Source organism: Suncus etruscus, chromosome 15 (genome assembly GCF_024139225.1).
Source record: "Suncus etruscus isolate mSunEtr1 chromosome 15, mSunEtr1.pri.cur, whole genome shotgun sequence".
NCBI classification, from domain to species: domain Eukaryota; kingdom Metazoa; phylum Chordata; class Mammalia; order Eulipotyphla; family Soricidae; genus Suncus; species Suncus etruscus.
Genome location: NC_064862.1, coordinates 7,222,974 through 7,240,046, shown reverse-complemented (window position 1 = coordinate 7,240,046; position 17,073 = coordinate 7,222,974). Strand labels below are relative to the sequence as shown.

The 17,073-nt window shown below is 42.1% G+C and overlaps 2 protein-coding genes across 2 annotated transcripts in view; one reads left to right on the top strand and one right to left on the bottom strand.

Annotated features, from left to right (window-relative positions):
* CITED2 (Cbp/p300 interacting transactivator with Glu/Asp rich carboxy-terminal domain 2) overlaps positions 1–17,073 on the top strand; it is a 1,046,546-nt gene that overhangs the window by 366,803 nt on the left and 662,670 nt on the right. The window lies entirely within an intron of this gene.
* On the bottom strand, positions 1,923–12,796 carry ABRACL (ABRA C-terminal like). The gene is made up of 2 exons (XM_049788036.1): positions 12,736–12,796; positions 1,923–2,472 (listed from the first exon to the last, which is right to left on the bottom strand). The coding sequence occupies exons 1-2, from the start codon at positions 12,794–12,796 to the stop codon at positions 2,288–2,290; spliced, it is 246 nt and encodes an 81-aa protein (XP_049643993.1). The 3' UTR covers positions 1,923–2,287.

Below are 17,073 nucleotides of genomic sequence, written 5' to 3'. Positions count from 1 at the left end.
ACATGTCTCAAATAATTTTTAATTAAATTAAAAGAGAGAAAATAGAATATGCACACCATGTCGTATTACCAAATACAGTGTTAGCATCTTCTTCTCCATCTGCAAGATGTGTTTATATTTCACACAATTAACTCAAAATCAGTCTGTAATATTTTTAACCCTCCAGTCAATCTTTTTATTTTTAAATGTTTTCCCAATGGCGCAGGTATAAGAGAAACAACCGTAATGTCACCCTTAATGTCAATATTCAAAGAAAGACCTATAGAATTATTTGTTAAATGCACTTTAAAAATGAATAGTTATAACCTGGTCTTTATTAAATAAATAGATTTTTGAAACCCCAAAAGAAAAAGTGCAGGGTTGGAGAGTACATAGAGTAAGACACTTGCCATACCTGGCTCAATTCTGGTATTAGGAGGCTACATATGTGAAATTGATATATTTGACTTTTCTGTAGTACAAAAGTTGAAATCTTTAGCTTGAGGTCAGGGGGTCTGAGAGAAGGTGGAGGTAGTGAGTTGAGGGATCTTGAAGCAAAAAATCTGAAAGCTGATGTTCATGCCTTAAGGAGGGGGGAGACATTGGGAGTCCTGTTTACAGTTTCCTATCCGTCACCCTTCGGTGGAGGAAAACAACCTTCAGAGATGATATCTTAAACTTCCTCATTCCGATGAGACTGTAAACCCCCTCCTGTTTAGTTAACATTAAATGAAAATCTGTGTATCCACCCTTCTTTCTATGCCTGATTATCGCTGAATAATATCCTAAGGCCATGACAGTTGGGGCTTTCCTTCCACAGAGGCAGTGAGACCCCTGGCCCCTTTGTTTCTCTACTGTCAGTCTTGCTTTATTAATCCTCCTGGAGCTGGACTCTGGCCATTCCCAACACCACACTGATATACTGCTCTTCCTATCATTTTAATCAAGGTACCACCCCTTTCCATGGATCATTCTTTGCTAATTAATGTACTTCTTCCTCATCTTGGATCACCCCAGCATTGTCTCCTTTTTTCCTTTCAGATAATCCAAGCAAACAAGTCTTGATGGAACACTGATCTCTTCTGTACCTTTTCTGACCACTGTTGCTTTTCACTAATACTATCCTTCTGCATATGTCATATAATTTCAACTACAACATGCTGTCATAGACAATCTTGCATGATACCAGGCAAGTGCAACTAATCTAATTAGGAACTTAAATTTTGAGACCGAAAGGTAGCTCAAAAGGCTAGCTATGTGCTTTTTGGGGGAAGGCCTAGAGTCTAGCCCCAGCTTTCCATGGTTCCCAGAGCTCTGCTAGAAGTGACCTCTGATCCCACAGCAAGGCTTCAAAACTAATAAAATGGGGCCGGGCGGTGGCGCTGGAGGTAAGGTGCCTGCCTTGCCTGCGCTAGCCTAGGACGGACCGCGGTTCGATCCCCCGGCGTCCCATATGGTCCCCCAAGCCAGGAGCGACTTCTGAGCGCATAGCCAGGAGTAACCCCTGAGCGTTACCGGGTGTGGCCCAAAAACCAAAAAAAAAAAAAAAACTAATAAAATGTTATTTAAAATAAGGTCTTTAGTTTTTTCTTGGTATATCACCAAACTCAGCCATATGCTACTAATATGCATCAAATCATCATTTTTGAAGTACTAAACAGTACTGTTTTTGAAATTCTGTATACTTTAGTTAATTTTTGTTTGGTGGTTTTTGGGTCACACCCGGCAGTGCTCAGGGGTTATTCCTGGCTCCAAGCTCAGAAATTGCTCCTGGCAGGCACGGGGGACCATATGGGGTGCCGGGATTCGAACCGATGACCTCCTGCATGAAAGGCAAACGCCTTACCTCCATGCTATCTCTCCAGCCCCAATTTTTCCTGAAATGAGTATAAATTGGACGAGATACATAAATAATTAAATAGCAGAAAAAGGCGGCGGAGCAATTTTAGGACACTATATGTTTTATTATATAAACATTTAATATTCCTAAGGGGAACTTGGTTTGCAGTTTTACTTGTTTTCACAGAATGTCAAGTATCTGTAGAAATGATCTAAGAAACAAAGAATTCCTCATCCCACCAAAACAACCACCTCATGGCCTCAATTTTCCAACCAGATTCCTGAGAAAAATAATAGATCTTATTTTACAGTGCAGTACATACATTTTGAAAATATAAAAAGGACTGACTTCCAAAACATGAGTCTCCTTTTTTTAAAGTCCTGTAAAAATACAGTAAATCTGCTCCAATGTAATATTCCAGTTTACCAAAAACAGAGCATAGCATTAAACAAAGATAGGCAAAACACATTATTCTTGTAGCAATACAATGTCAACATCATCGTGAACTCCTTGTAAAAGCAGCTCTCCTGTGTAGGTCACAATCTTCCTTTTTTTTGCAGCTTTGAGAGTTCCCACCAGGGCTTCAAAAAGGTTGGCACATTTGTCATCTCGGAAGAGAACCCCAAACTTCACACTTAACTTCCCATCTGCATCTAATGTGAGAAAACACAATGTTAGCACAAGCAAAATCTGCCTCTTGTCCTTAGGTTTGGCATATCTGAATGGTTTAACCAAGAATTACACATTCAAATTTAGAGTCAAATTCAGCCCAATGACTTCCCTCAGTCTAAAAATGATTAAATATTACCAAGAGCCCTCCTGGCCTTAAAATCATCTGAACAGAGACTGGAAAGAAACCAAAAAACATTTACTAAAGCCAAATGTGTTCTATCCTTTCTACCATGCACCGACTGTCCTGGTACACACTTCTGGCTTTTAACTGGTAAAATTGTTTTTGAATGGACAAAATTAACAAACACAAGAAGAACCCACCTCTAGCTAGGATTATTATTCCTTATTGTGTTCTAAGGTGCTCAAAACAACCCTAATTAAGGACTAAGGGGCCCTAGAAGTAAGGGGAGAACTACTAGATTTACCAAGGTCTCTACATTTTCTAGTTTGGATACATGTTTTTTAACATAAAGCTTAAAATCCGGGGATCCTAGAGAGATAGTACAGGGGTTAAGGCAGTAATGTGCAACGGTCAATCCCAGTTCAAGACCTGGCACCACATATGGTGCCCTGAGCATCACCAGGGGTAATCCTAAAGTATAGTGCCAGGAATAAGCCTTAAATACAGCTGGGTATGGCCCCAAAACAAAAACAAACAAAAAACTTTAAAAGAAATTAACTATCAAGCTGTGGAAAGACATGAACAAAATGTAAAGGCCTACTATTATGTAAAAGAAGTGACATATGGCATGATTACAAATATATAACATTCTTTTTTTTTTCTTAATTGGAGGTCTCTCCATCATACCATACAGTTCTCAGTGGTCACTCCTAGCCATGCTCAGATGACTATATTCAGGACTAAGGATTGAATGCAAGGCAAGCATTAATTCCTGTAAATACTCTCTCTCTAGCCAGTCTTCCAGATACATGATATTCTAGAAAATGCCAAACTACAGAGATAATAAAAACACATTGGTTTCAGGGCCTGGAGAGGAACAGACAGAACACAGAAAAATTTTAAGGGAGTAAAATGTTGTATACTACTGTAATAGACGATATAAGTCCTTCTCAATCTGTCCAAACCAGATACAACTAAAAGAATAAATTCCAGTATAAACTATAAATTCTAAGCAATAAAGTGACAATATAGGGTCATTAATTCTAACAAAAGTACTTTTCTGTCGAGACACGTGATTATAAAGAACACTATGTATGTTTGAGGATAGAGTTTATGGGAAATCTCTCTTCTATGTGGTTATGTTTTTTTAACTAATATTTTTAAGTACCATGTAATAGCAAGCTGCAGTTTTGTTCTAATCTTTAAATGCTCAAAAGAAACCTTAGATATTGAATGGGTGGGTGGGTGTTTGGGTCACACTTAGCAATGCTCATAAGCTATTCCTGACTCTGTGCTAAGGATTGACTTACCACAATAAACCATATGCAGTTCTGAATATCAAACCAGGGTCAACCATACAGAAAGAACATGCCTTACTCTAGTACTGTCCTTTGGCTCCTTAAATCTTTCTAAAATTCTCAGGTAAACACTTGGATCCATCCCATCTATGAAACCAGCATGTTTTTCTGCACCAGAAACAGAAATTGGACTTCTACTGGGAAATGACCTAATGCTGCCCTGGCACCAACCTACTTCAGAGTGGGTTCATATGACATCCTGACAACTTGGTAACAACAACTTGCTTTCAGGGCAGTGTTCTCTACATTGCCACATAACGGTGAGATGAAACCAGAAGACACACCTTGTCACCCTGACTTCAACATAGGATCTGTGCAAAAAAAAACAAGATCTCTAACTAGAGAAACCTGACTGTAATAACGACGATTGAGAAGAACTTTTACTGAGACCACAAAGAAAGACTTTGGGGTTAGGCAACTTAGTATATCTGGAGCCTGTAGTTGGTCTTATGCAGGATGCTTGACGGGTAAGGTCTCCCTGTTTTTAGGCTAAAAGTTTTTCCTTTCATTCTATTTTCCCTATCTTTTGCGGTGTCTGTGCAAAAAAACAAACAAACAAACAAACAAACAAACAAAAAAACCTGACATTTCTTTTTTTAATTTCTTATCTTCTATTTTTTAATTTATTTTTTGTTGTTGTTCTTAGGTCACACCCGGTGATGCTCAGGAGTTACTCCTGGCTGTCTGCTCAGAAATAGCTCCTGGCAGGCATGGGGGACCATATGGGACACCGGGATTCGAACCAACCACCTTTGGTCCTGGATCGGCTGTTTGCAAGGCAAACGCCGCTGTGCTATCTCTCCGGGCCCAATTTCTTATCTTCTAAATAGGGGCTCCTGCCTTTTACATAGAACCTTGAGACATGGAATACTTTATGCATTTTTCTATAAAGCTAAGAAGAAAGGAAGATAGGCTGAGGCCAGGAGCTAAGTAGTCTCAGATGCAATTGTGGGGAAAACATAAGGACAGAACTAAATCAATGAAATAGAATTAAGAGATCTAAACGTTAACAATCTAAACTTAAATAAGCCTGTTATACTGGCAGGCCAGGGGAGAAAGAGTGATGGTATAGGATGCACTCTGGGTTCATTGGTAGAGAGAGGTTGACACTGGTGGTGGGAATGGCCCTGACTCACTGTACATCTAAAATTGAACTATGAAGGACTGTAGATAACAAAGTAAAATTTAAAAAAAAAATTCAGGTAAACAAAAAGTAAATCTGTGGTTTAAAAAAATGTAATCAACTAAAATTCAAGAGATCTCAAGATATAAAGATGAACCTGTCACTGTTGGTTTTGTGTCTACCTGTCTAACTGGTTGAAACCCTGATTGCTTCCCTTTCAAAGCTACATCCATCATAAAGATGATGATCATCCCAGTGAGAGGGCTCCAGGCCACTGCCAAGGGCACTTGAGTTCCCCAACCCAGGACTTAACAAATGTCTTTGTGTTGAAGACTGCATAGAACAGGGCTGGAGTGATAGTACAGCAGGTAGGGCCTTTGCCTTGCATGTGGCTGACCCTGGTTTGATCTCTGACATCCTTGATGGTCCAAGCCTGCCAGGAGTAAGTGCTGAGCACTCCCAGGAATGGCCCAAAAATTAAACAAACAAACAAAAACCTGCACAAGACTCACTTTCTAGAAACACTTTCTAACTTTCACATAAATGGCTTTAATTCCCATGACGAAAGAAGAAATAAGATACCAAACAGGCAAATGACCCTGGTGGAGTAGATGTTAAGAGAACAGCAAAAACCCTGCACTCTACGGTTAGGAAGAACACAAGATGACTCAGAGCTATCACAGTAAGTGGAAACTTCATGAAGGAGGTAGAACCTTTTCTGGACTCTAAAGAAGCTAGAGAGATATCCCTCATGATAGAGCACATGCTGTTATGTGACAGACGCTGAGTTCAACATCCAGAATAGTTTGACCCACTCAAACACTTCAGGGATATCCCAGGTGACCCCAGCATTGCTAAGAGGGACTTCAAGCCCATCCTGTGTCCTCCCTCAGCACAGTTGGGTGTAGTCTCCATAAAAAAATAAAATAAAGGGGGGCCCGGAGAGATAGCACAGCGGCTATCTTTGCCTTGTAAGCAGCTGATCCAGGACCAAAAGTAGTTGGTTCGAATCCCGGTGTCCCATATGGTCCCCCGTGCCTGCCAGGAGCTATTTCTGAGCAGACAGCCAGGAGTTACCCCTGAGCACTGCCGGGTGTGGCCCAAAAAAACAAACAAACAAAAAAATAAAGGGAAGCATGGCATGGAACATAACAACAAATAACAAAGAGTTGGAGAGAGAGCACAACAAGCTAAGGGCATACTTTGTGTGTGCAGGAGTCCTAGGTTTGATTCTTGGCCCAGCACTGACCTCTACTCAACATCAGGGGTTACTCCTGGCTCTGCACTCAGAAATCACTCCTGGCAGGCTCATGGGACCATATAGGATGCTGGACCAAACCCAGGTAGGTTCTGGGTAGGCCACATGCAAAGCAAATGTCCTATCGCTGTGCTATAGCTCCAGCCTTCTATAGTCAATTTTAAAGTGCAGAAGAATGGGAGGCCGGAGAGATAGCACAGTGGTAGGTCATTTGCCTTCCATGCGGCCGACCAGGAGGGACCTGGTTCGATTCGTGGCATCCCCTACGGTCCCCCAGCCTGCCAGGAGTGATTTCTGAGTGCAAAGCCAGGAATAACCTCTGAGCACCACTAGGTGTGGCCCAGAAAACAATCATCCAACCAATCAATGAATCAATCAATCAAGTTTTTTAAAAAAAAGAAAAATGAGGTTTGACTTCATTGAAATGGAAGGTGATTATTTCATCCTTAAGGAAAATAAGACAGAGAAAATTTTAGTATAGTTTCCAACCTCACCAGCAATTACATATGTAGAGAATGGAGAAGACATGGCATTCACCCCCAGGCTGTCCAAGCCCCAGTTCTAACCATTTTCCTACAAGGGCTTCTAGTTCACCTAGAGCCACGGGGCTCAGATGGAATTTTGCTGAATCTCACTTTCCAACACTTGAGTACACAGGTAGCACTCATGAAATATTTGCTAAATGAAAGAAGTTAAATCTCTAAATAATCTCCAACCACTTCATATTTTCCACCAGACAAGAAATAACTGTAAAAATTTTTATTTCCAAAGAAACATAAAACCAAATTCATCCTTCTCCAACTTCATCTAAGACATCCTATTTCAATTGACCTCAGTATCAGTAATCAGTGTTATAATTTAGATTGATCAATATTATTCGGGATGCAACTAAAATAATTAACTATAATACTTCCATAGACAACTCCTCTCCATGGATGTTTTCCAGCTCAATTAAGTCCAACTCAATTAAGGAACAGGTAAATCAAGAGGTCTGGTGAGTTGCAATGAAGTTGCAAAGTATTTTCACTTACAGAAGGGATAATAATTACTTTGTAGTCTTCCTATTTGTAAAGCTGCCAGTTTTGAAGAGCCATTTTTAGTTTACCCAAGTAGATTAATAAGACTGCTTCAGAGTCTGATGCAGAGCTTGGGACTTCTATTTTATTTTATTGGGTCATACATGGCAGTACTGGGGCAGGGTCACATCAGTCAGGGCTCAGGGGCCAGGCAATGTCTTAGGTTGAACTCATGGAGTCACACATATTAGTCTTTTGCTCTCTCACTTGAGCTATTCCCCACCCCCAAAAGGTGAGTTTAAAAGCAAGTTAAGTCTGACCAATACATACTAGGCTGACATGGAGAAAGATCCAAGAGAAAAGAAACTCCTGCAAGTCTTTGCAAAGACACTCTTAAAACTTCTAGTAATCCAGAGCCCCAATACCACATGTTACCCTGAGCATGGCTGGGAGTAACTCTCACCCCCAAGCACAGAACTGAGAGTAGACCCTGAGTACTGGCAAGCCAAACCAAACCAAAAAAAGAGATAGTACAGTTGGGCTGGGGCTGGAGAGATAGTACAGAGAGCAGGGTGCTTTCCTTGCATGTGGCCAACTCAGGTTCGATCCACAGCATCCCGTGTTGTTCCTCTCCCTCAGCTCCCACCCCTGAGTCTACTAGGAGTGATTCCTGACTGCATAGCTAGGAGTAAGTCCTAAGCACCATCAGATATGACCAAAATTACCAGCAGGAAAAAAATTCTTCAAACTTCTACCACCAGCAGCAGCCCAAGAGACAGTTGAACATATGTTGCTTTGTATGTGGGACACCCAGGTTTCATACCTGATATTGCATAACCCACTGTTCCCAACTCCTAATCCCTAGGACAGAGCTGGGAGCAGTCCCAAGAAGTCTGGGTATGGCCAAGATGAGAAAAGGAAGGAAGGAAGGAAGGAAGGAAGGAAGGAAGGAAGGAAGGAAGGAAGGAAGGAAGGAAGGAAGGAAGGAAGGAAGGAAGGAAGGAAGGAAGGAAGGAAGGAAGGAAGGAAGGAAGGAGGAAGGAAGGAAGGAAAGGAGGAAGGAAGGAAAGGAGGAAGGAAGGAAGGAAGGAGGAAGGAAGGAAGGAGGAAGGAAGGGAGGAAGGAAGGAAGGAAGGAGGAAGGAAGGAAGGAAGGAAGGAAGGAAGGTGGGAGGAAGGAAGGAAGGAAGGGAGGAAGGAAGGAAGGAAGGAGGAAGGAAGGAAGGAAGGAAGGAAGGAAGGAAGGAAGGAAGGAAGGAGGAAGGAAGGAAGGAAGGAAGGGAGGAAGGGAGGGAGGGAGGGAGGGAGGAGGGAGGGAGGAGGGAGGGAGGGAGGGAGGGAGGGAGGGAGGGAGGGAGGGAGGAAGGAAGGAAGGAAGGAAGGAAGGAAGGAAGGAAGGAAGGAAGGAAGGAAGGAAGGAAGGAAGGAAGGAAGGAAGGAAGGAAGGAAGGAAGGAAGGGAGGAAGGAAGGAAGGAGGAAGGAAGGGAGGAAGGAAGGAAGGAAGGAAGGAAGGAAGGAAGGAAGGAAGGAAGGAAGGAAGGAAGGAAGGAAGGAAGGAAGGAAGGAAGGAAGGAGGAAGGAAGGGAGGAAGGAAGGAAGGAAGGAAGGAAGGAAGGAAGGAAGGAAGGGAGGAAGCGAGGAAGGGAGGAAGCGAGGAAGGGAGGAAGCGAGGAAGGGAGGAAGCGAGGAAGGGAGGGTGGGAGGGAAGAAAAAAGGAAGGAAGGGAGGGAGGGTGAGAGGAAAAACAAAATCCCACCACATTGAGCATGATATAAAGGGTGAGAGAAAAATGAACTCATGATCTGTTCATCTGTTGATTGAATAACTAAATAAATGCATTCTTCACTGTCTCCAGAGTTACTACTAAAACGTCTAATTTGCTTCTGTGTTTCCTCCTCATGAGGAGGAAATACACATGCCATGTCATACACATGCCAGTCCTTCCTGACAGACAAGGCTTTAGGGATCCTCCAACCACTAGTTTCAACAATCAGGTTCTCCAGAATTGTATGGAATTGAAGCACAGCACTTCAAACTTGATCAGATTATTTTTTTCTGAATAGCTGGTGAGTTTTGATCTATTTTTCTCAACTAAGTGGGACAACCCTTAGAAAAAGAAATACCTTATGCAATGTGCATTAAGACTAGTGTCTAGCATATATATATGTATATATGTATATATGTGTGTGTGTGTATATAGGCAGTGATCAAGGTAAGCACCCTATCCACTATACTATCTCTCTAGTACCAATACCACCCATATTTAAAGTGGCACTAACTTCATTAGCAGCTATCTGTATGCTGTAAAAAGGCTAAGGAAAGAAAGCAGACTAAAGAATGGCTGATTCAACTTTGAGTCCTTCATGCCCAGCTGAACAAAACTCGAGAGTCTGGGAAAAGAAAGGGCATACAGTTTCATTTCGATGTGAGTCCCTAATCCAGAAGTTTGAAAAATGATGATAACAGAGAGCCACACCCACTGACATGTAAATGGCTCAGATTCACAGCTTCAAACTAATCTAAGAGACAAGCTGATGGAACTCACATGTACACCAGTCTTTGAGCTGAAAACTGTGTGTGGCCTCCTTGGGAGGGTGATGGGCCATAGACCCACCCTGCCAAAGCCATGGTAGTCAGACCGAGACCCAACAGTAACCACTAAATATGAAGCCCAGCTTCACTTCATGACTCATCTCAGAAGATGCACCAAGTAGAGGAAACTCCCATACACCATACATTGGTCTTCAGGTTGATAATTCTGGGACCTTCTAGCACTGAGGTAGGCAGCCTCTCCCAAAACTCTATACTGCTGAAAGCTCCTGAAGCCATACCCACATCTCCCAGTTGCCACCATGTTTCACAACTAATTTTGGAAGAGACTTGGCCAAGTCAATGACATTCACAAGTCTTTGGGTTACAAGCACTGGGGCTTCCTCAGGAGAGGGATTGGCTGACACATTTTCACAGATCCTGAAGCTCCTGGAAGGAACAGTCACATACTGTGGAGACCTCCAAATTCCACAACACTGATAGCCAAGTAGGTGTACAAGTTAAGATGGGAAGTATCAAAGAAGACCTCTAAGCTCAATAAGCAAAATTAATAACATAAAAGGGTCAACTAGCAACAAATAATTCAAAACAAAATCTTCAGAAAATGACTCTTAATAAACCAATGTGAGAGAGATATAATGATTTTCATAATTTTTTTATTGAACTATTCTTTTTTGTTTGTTTGTTTTTTAGGTCACACCCGGCAGTGCTCAGGGATTACTCCTGGCTCCATGCTCAGAAAATCGCCCTGGCAGGCACAGGGAACCATATGGGATGCTGCGATTCGAACCACCGCCCTTCTGCACACAAGGCAAATGCCTTACCTCCATGCTATCTCTCCGGCCCCTGAACTATTATTTCTTGATAGTTTCACTAACAAAAAAGGTGATGTAATAATATAAAATAACTTATTTTGTGCCTGCCAGGGCGTTGGATGAGATTAGGCTTGAGCGTTGGATGAGAAACTGGAGACAATGGTGGAAGGAATGTCACACTGGAGATGGGGCTGGTGTTCAAAACTATATTATGAACAACTTTGTAAGGCATGGTACTTAAATACATTTTTTAATTATGAAAAGAAAAAATGATAATAAAAATTTTAATCTGATTCTACCAGATTGCTATGCAGTTTTCTTCCATTTTAAGGATAATCTCCACCATTCTCTACACTGAAACACAATAACCCAAAGGCTTAGTGTCCCAGGAAACTACTTCCTGGTTAAAGGAGTTCTTACTTGGCAATTCGTAGTTATTCTCCAGGGGCCCTAGGGTGACCCTTTCCTAGATTCCTACCCAAAATTCTCTGCTCTGAGGACACAAGACACCAAGTATTCATGTCAGAATACTCATCTTTTAATTTTTCTTTGGAAGTGGGAGTTGGACCCCACCCAGCAGTATCAAGGGCTGTTCTGGGCTCTATGTTCAGGAGTGATAATTGGCATTACTCAGGGAACCACATAGGTTCGAATGCAGGGTCAGCTGCATGCAAAGCAAGCACTTTACTTTCTGTGCTCTCTCTTCAACCCAGTACTTACCCTTTTGTTGGTTTTGGGATTTGGTGGCAACATCCAGCCCAGCTCAGTTCTTACTCATGATGGTGCTCAATAAAACACATGCAGTTCCAGGAATTAAACCCAGTTCAGCTGCATGTAAGGCAAGTCTCTATTTATTTTAATAATATCTTTATTTAAATACCTTGATTACAAACATGTTTTGGGGGGGTGTTTTTGTTTTTGTTTTGGTTTTGGTTTTTGGGCCACACCTGGTGATACTCAGAGGTTACTCCTAGCTATGTGTTCAGAAATCGCTCCTTGCTTGGGGGACCAAGTGGGATGCCAGGGAATTGAACCAAAGTCCGTCCTAGCCTAGTAAGGGCAAGGCAGATGCCTTATTGCTTGCACCATTACTCTGGCCCCTACAAACATGTTTGTAATTGGGTTTCAGTTATAAAAAGGAACACCCCACTTCACCAGTGAAACATTCATCACCAATGCCCCTTATCTCCCTCTTCCTCCACCCTTGCCTGTATTCAAGACAGACATTCTATTTCTCTCACTCACTACCACTGTCATGATAGTTGTCAGTGTGGTTATTTCTCTAACTGCACTTACCACTCTTTGTGGTGAGTTTCATATCATGAGCTGATCCTTCCAGTTGGCATCTCTATTGTCTCTGGGCATCATTATAATAATGTCTTTTATTTTTCTTAAATCCCATAGAAGAGAGAGACTATTCTGTGTCTATCTCTCTCCCTCTGACTTATTTCACTCAGCATAATAGTTTCCATGTCCATCCACGTATAGGAACATTTCATGATTTCCTTCATCTCTCCTGACAGCTGTATAGTATTCCATTGTGTTGATGTACCATAGTTTCTTTAGCCACTCATCTGTTGTCAGGCATCTGGGTTGTTTCTAGATTCTGGCTATTGTAAATAGTGCTGCAATGAATATATGTGTACAGAGGCATTTTTGTATGGTGTTTTTGTGTTCCTAGGGTATATCCCTACGTGTGGTATTGCTGGATCATATGGGAGCTCAATGTCTAATTTTTTAAAGAATATCTGTATTTTCCAGAAAGGCTGGACTAGATGGCATTCCCACCAGCAGTGTATGAGAGTTCCTTTCTCCCCACTTTCCCACCAGCACTGATTATTCTAGTTCATTGTGATGTGTGCCAGTCTCTGTGGTGTGAAATGGTACCTCATTGTTCTTTTGATTTGCATCTCCCTGATGTTTAGTGATATGGAGCATTTTTCATGTGTAAAGCAAGTCTCTTAACCTCTAGACTAACTCAGGCTAAATAGCTGAATACTTACTTTTTGAACCCAAACGATGCATTTCCTCCACTAAGAGTTGAACTTCGTGATCCACGTTCATGGCTTCCCAACAGAGGATAACAAAACAAAACAAATATGCATTATTACCACATTCATCTTGCATTAGCAAGAGTCCTTTCTGTTTTTCACATTTCACTAGCCCCATCGATCTACCCCCTCATCTTCTAAAACTCCTACTAAAGTACATGGCAACCTCCAGTTTTCTCTCAATCATTAACAGCCACTCATGGAGGACCCAGTCCATTGAGGGGAAGGCAGGAGTTCTTCAAGTTGCTTTTAACTCTACTTGGCACCCAAATTCCAAAGATAACACTGGACCTATTTTCAGTAAGTTCCCTCAGAAAGGCTTGGAAAAGTGATAGAGCAAAGAACCTGGGAGTGGTGAGTGCTCAGGGGCAAGACAGCAAAGGAGTTGTCTGGGATATCTGGGGAGGAACAACAGGATAGGCTGTGGCGAAGGGCAGTGTATGGGGCAGAGCAGCGAGTATAATGTAGGCTGACTGGGCACTCCTGGGTAGAAGCTGGAAGCAAGATTAACAGCACACTTCCTCCTGTCAGAAAATCTGCATTATGCAGGAAAATGCAAGCTACACAAAGGCCAACTGAATGCTGTTGGTCCAATGATGATTTCTGAATCACATGTAGGGCATGAGTCTCCCAAAGGGCAGTGCCCAGGACGACACTAAACATGGTAAAGGTCACTCCTCTCTGGTTAAGGCACAACCCAGTAGAAAACAAGCCTGAGACTTGGCTTGGCTCACGAAGTCTTCTCTGTGCTGGTTCTGCCATTTCCACGCTAGCTACACCTTGAACTCCAGGAGGTAGCTAGATGGGGCTTCTTCTGAGTCCTCAGTGCACCTCATCTCTGCACTCTCAGCCTTCACACATAGTTTCCTGGACCTAGAATCTGACTTAACTTCCATTTTTAGCTAACCCTCCACATCCCACCCCTGCTCAGATAGAACTTTTCCTCCAGACTGGACACCAAAAATCAAGCCTCCATAAATAATGGTTTTAGATTAAACAGAGCAAACACATTGGTAGATGGATGTCACTATAGCTGTGGAAGTTATAGCCAGAGTTGTTGACTTAAGTAGGGACCAGAGAAGAGCTAGGAGTGGTGGTGGAGGGAAGATGAAGGAGAAGTAGGAGGAAAAAGTAGGAGAAAAAAACGAGAAAGGAGGAGGTTGCAGGAAGTGGAGAAAAGAAGGAGATGGAGTGGAAGAAAAAGAGGAATATTCAGTGAGAGAGAAAAGGAAGATCTAAGGTCAGGCAAACACCTACAGAAAATGAAAGGAGGGAAACACAGAATCAGGAAAGACCAGGTAGAGAGATGAAGCTCATGCCATATAGTGTAAAAGTTCAGAAAATGCAAGTTCAAACAATGCAAAATATGCCTTGATTCTGTCTGCTTTCAAATCTCAAGTGTTTTTAAACTTAGAAATGTGACGTTTAGTCTATAAGGTTTATCTGTGGCTGATGACTTGGAAGAAAGAGCTTGATTCCAATGGACTGTTATGATGTCTTGTCAATTTTTTAAAATAAGAACAGTAGTGTCAGAGAGAGCTCCAATGAACTGAGAACATGGGAGGGCCAGCTTTGATCTCTATCATCACACAGTCACCCAAATACCACTGGGCACAACCCCTGAACATTGAACAAGGAATAGACTTCAGGCACTGATAGAGGGTGGAGATAGCAAGGGGGAGCCAAAAACAAATCCCCCAATTTTTTTAGGGGGTGGGGGGAGTCACACCCGGCAGTGCTCAGAGATAACTCCTGGCTCCAAGCTCAGAAATACTCCTGGCAGGCTTAGAGATCATATGGGATGCCGGGATTTGAACCACCATCCTTCTGCATGAAAGGCAAATGCCCTACCTCCATGCTATCTCTTCAGCCCAAATCCCCCAATTTTTTTTTTATTTGTTTTTTTGGGCCACACCCATTTGATGCTCAGTGGTTACTCTTGGCTAAATGCTCAGAAATTGCCCCTGGCTTGGGGGGACCATATGGGACGCTGGGGGATTGAACCACAGTCCTTCCTTGGCTAGCGATTACAAGGCAGACACCTTACCTCTAGCGCCACCTCATCGGCCCCAAAATTTCCAAATTTTTATAAATAACATTGTTTATTTTATTTTTACTTTTTGGGGTTTTGTGCCACCCCAGGAATATTCAGAAATTTCTCAGGAATCACTGCTGGTAGTGCTTGTGGGACCATATAAAATGCCAGAAATAAAACCTGGGTAGGTTGCATGGAAGTCAAGTGCCATACCTGCTGTTCTCTGACTTCTAAATAATCTTTTTTTTTTTTAATAACATCTGACTGGGGATATAATTCAAAGGGATGAAGTTCATATTTTGCATGCGGAGTCCAATTCCAACAGTGATGGGCCCCCCAAACATCACCAGAAGTGACCCCTAAGCACAGTCCCCAAACACATTCAGGTGTTGTCCTCCAAAAATGTCTTTAAATAAACTATATTATTTGATACCTCAGGTTTACTATCATCAAATATTAAAAGCATATCTGGGTGCCCTCTGCAAAAAAGTAAAATAAAAGCATGACCATCTGGTACATATGTGAATATAAGCATTAGAAAGCTTGTCTAGGGGCCAGAGTGGTGGCACAGCAGTAGGGCGTTTGCCTTGCACACACTAACCTAGGCTGGACCAGGGTTCCCTGGCATCCCATATGGTCCCCCAAGCCAGGAGTGATTTCTGAGCACATAGCTAGGAGTAACCAGAATCAGAGTGTCACCAGGTTTGGCCCAAAAACCAAAAACCAAAAAAAAAAAAAAACTTGTCTAACAAAACACAAAAACACAGGCTAATGTTTTCCTAGAAAACCTTATATATATATATATAAAGTTTATAGTTCAACTATGAAAGCCATATTAGTGGAATTATATATTTAACATTATATTCAAAAAATAGATTAATGGGGCCGAAGTGATAGCAAAAACAGTGTTTGCCTTGCACAAGGACGACCTAGGAGGAACCCGTGTTCAATCCCCGGCATCCCTTAGGTCCCCCAAGTACGCCAAGAGGGATTTCTAAGCATCGAGCCAGGATTAGCCCCTGAACATTGCTGGGTGTGGCTCCCCATAAAACACCAAAATATAGATTAAAAGCAATACTAAAAACCCAAAGTATAAGCAATTGGGCACAGCCAGTACTCTGAAGGTGTACACCAGTTGTTCTGTTTTGTTCCATTTTGTTTTGTTTGAATGTTCAGCCCCGCTACACTGAAACTAGTATTCTAAGTTTTGTTTGTAAGGAAACTTTCTCCTTTATTCTAAACCTACTTATCTTGGGTAGAAACTTGCCCCAAGCTCACAGACAGAAGAAGGCAGGTGCTTCCTTCTAGAATCTAGAACAATGAGGACCAGCCTGAAAGCTTGCCAGAATTATTGAATGAAAATGAAACTCTCCTGCTTTTAAGATGGACCGCCCTGATGAATATGGTTACCACATGGGAAAGGCCTGCCAGGAATGGAGTTAACACAGACTAACTCAATCATAAATAATGACTGACTCTCAGTCCTGGGTTTTCCAAACACATTAACCAATCCATCCTTCTTGCTCTTGCTAGTGCTAATTTGAGTTTCTGTCACTTGTACTCTAAAAAGCCTAGACCTATAAATTTAGCCTAGAGAAGACTTACAACGTTTTTTTTTTTCTTTTAAATTGTGGAGGTGTGGGGCCAGAGAGATAGCATAGAGGTAAGGTGTTTGCCTTTCATGCAGGAGGTCATCGGTTTGAATCCCGGCACCCCATATGGTCCCCCGTGCCTGCCAGGAGCAATTTCTGAGCCTGGAGCCATAATAACCCCTGAGCACTGCTGGGTGTGACCCAAAAACCACAAAAAAAAATTGTGGAGGTGCTGAGGGGTGAGGGGAATTCTAGTGATAGAGATGCCCAGTCTCACACAAATAAGACACTCTCTACCATATTTAATTTACCAGATGAGCCATAATTTCAGATGCTAATTAAAGCTCTTCATAGTTATTCAGGCGGAATATTGCTTGGTAGTGTTCTATTGGACCAATACAATTGAAACAGTAATACAGAAGCCACCTAAGGAAAAAAAAATGTTTCAAAGAATCAAAAACAATAAAGTCTCCAGTTTGTTACTAAAAGAGCAAAAATGCAGATATCAGGCACCACTGAGGTGGATGAGGAAAGAGGTTTCTGCTGGACAGAAGAATGAAATGTCCAAGGAAATTAGGGTCCTGGTCAGTCTTCACATTCCCGGGTTCCTCTGCCCATCCCCTCCCTTTCATAGTTCTGCACTCTTTCCACCCACCAAAGACA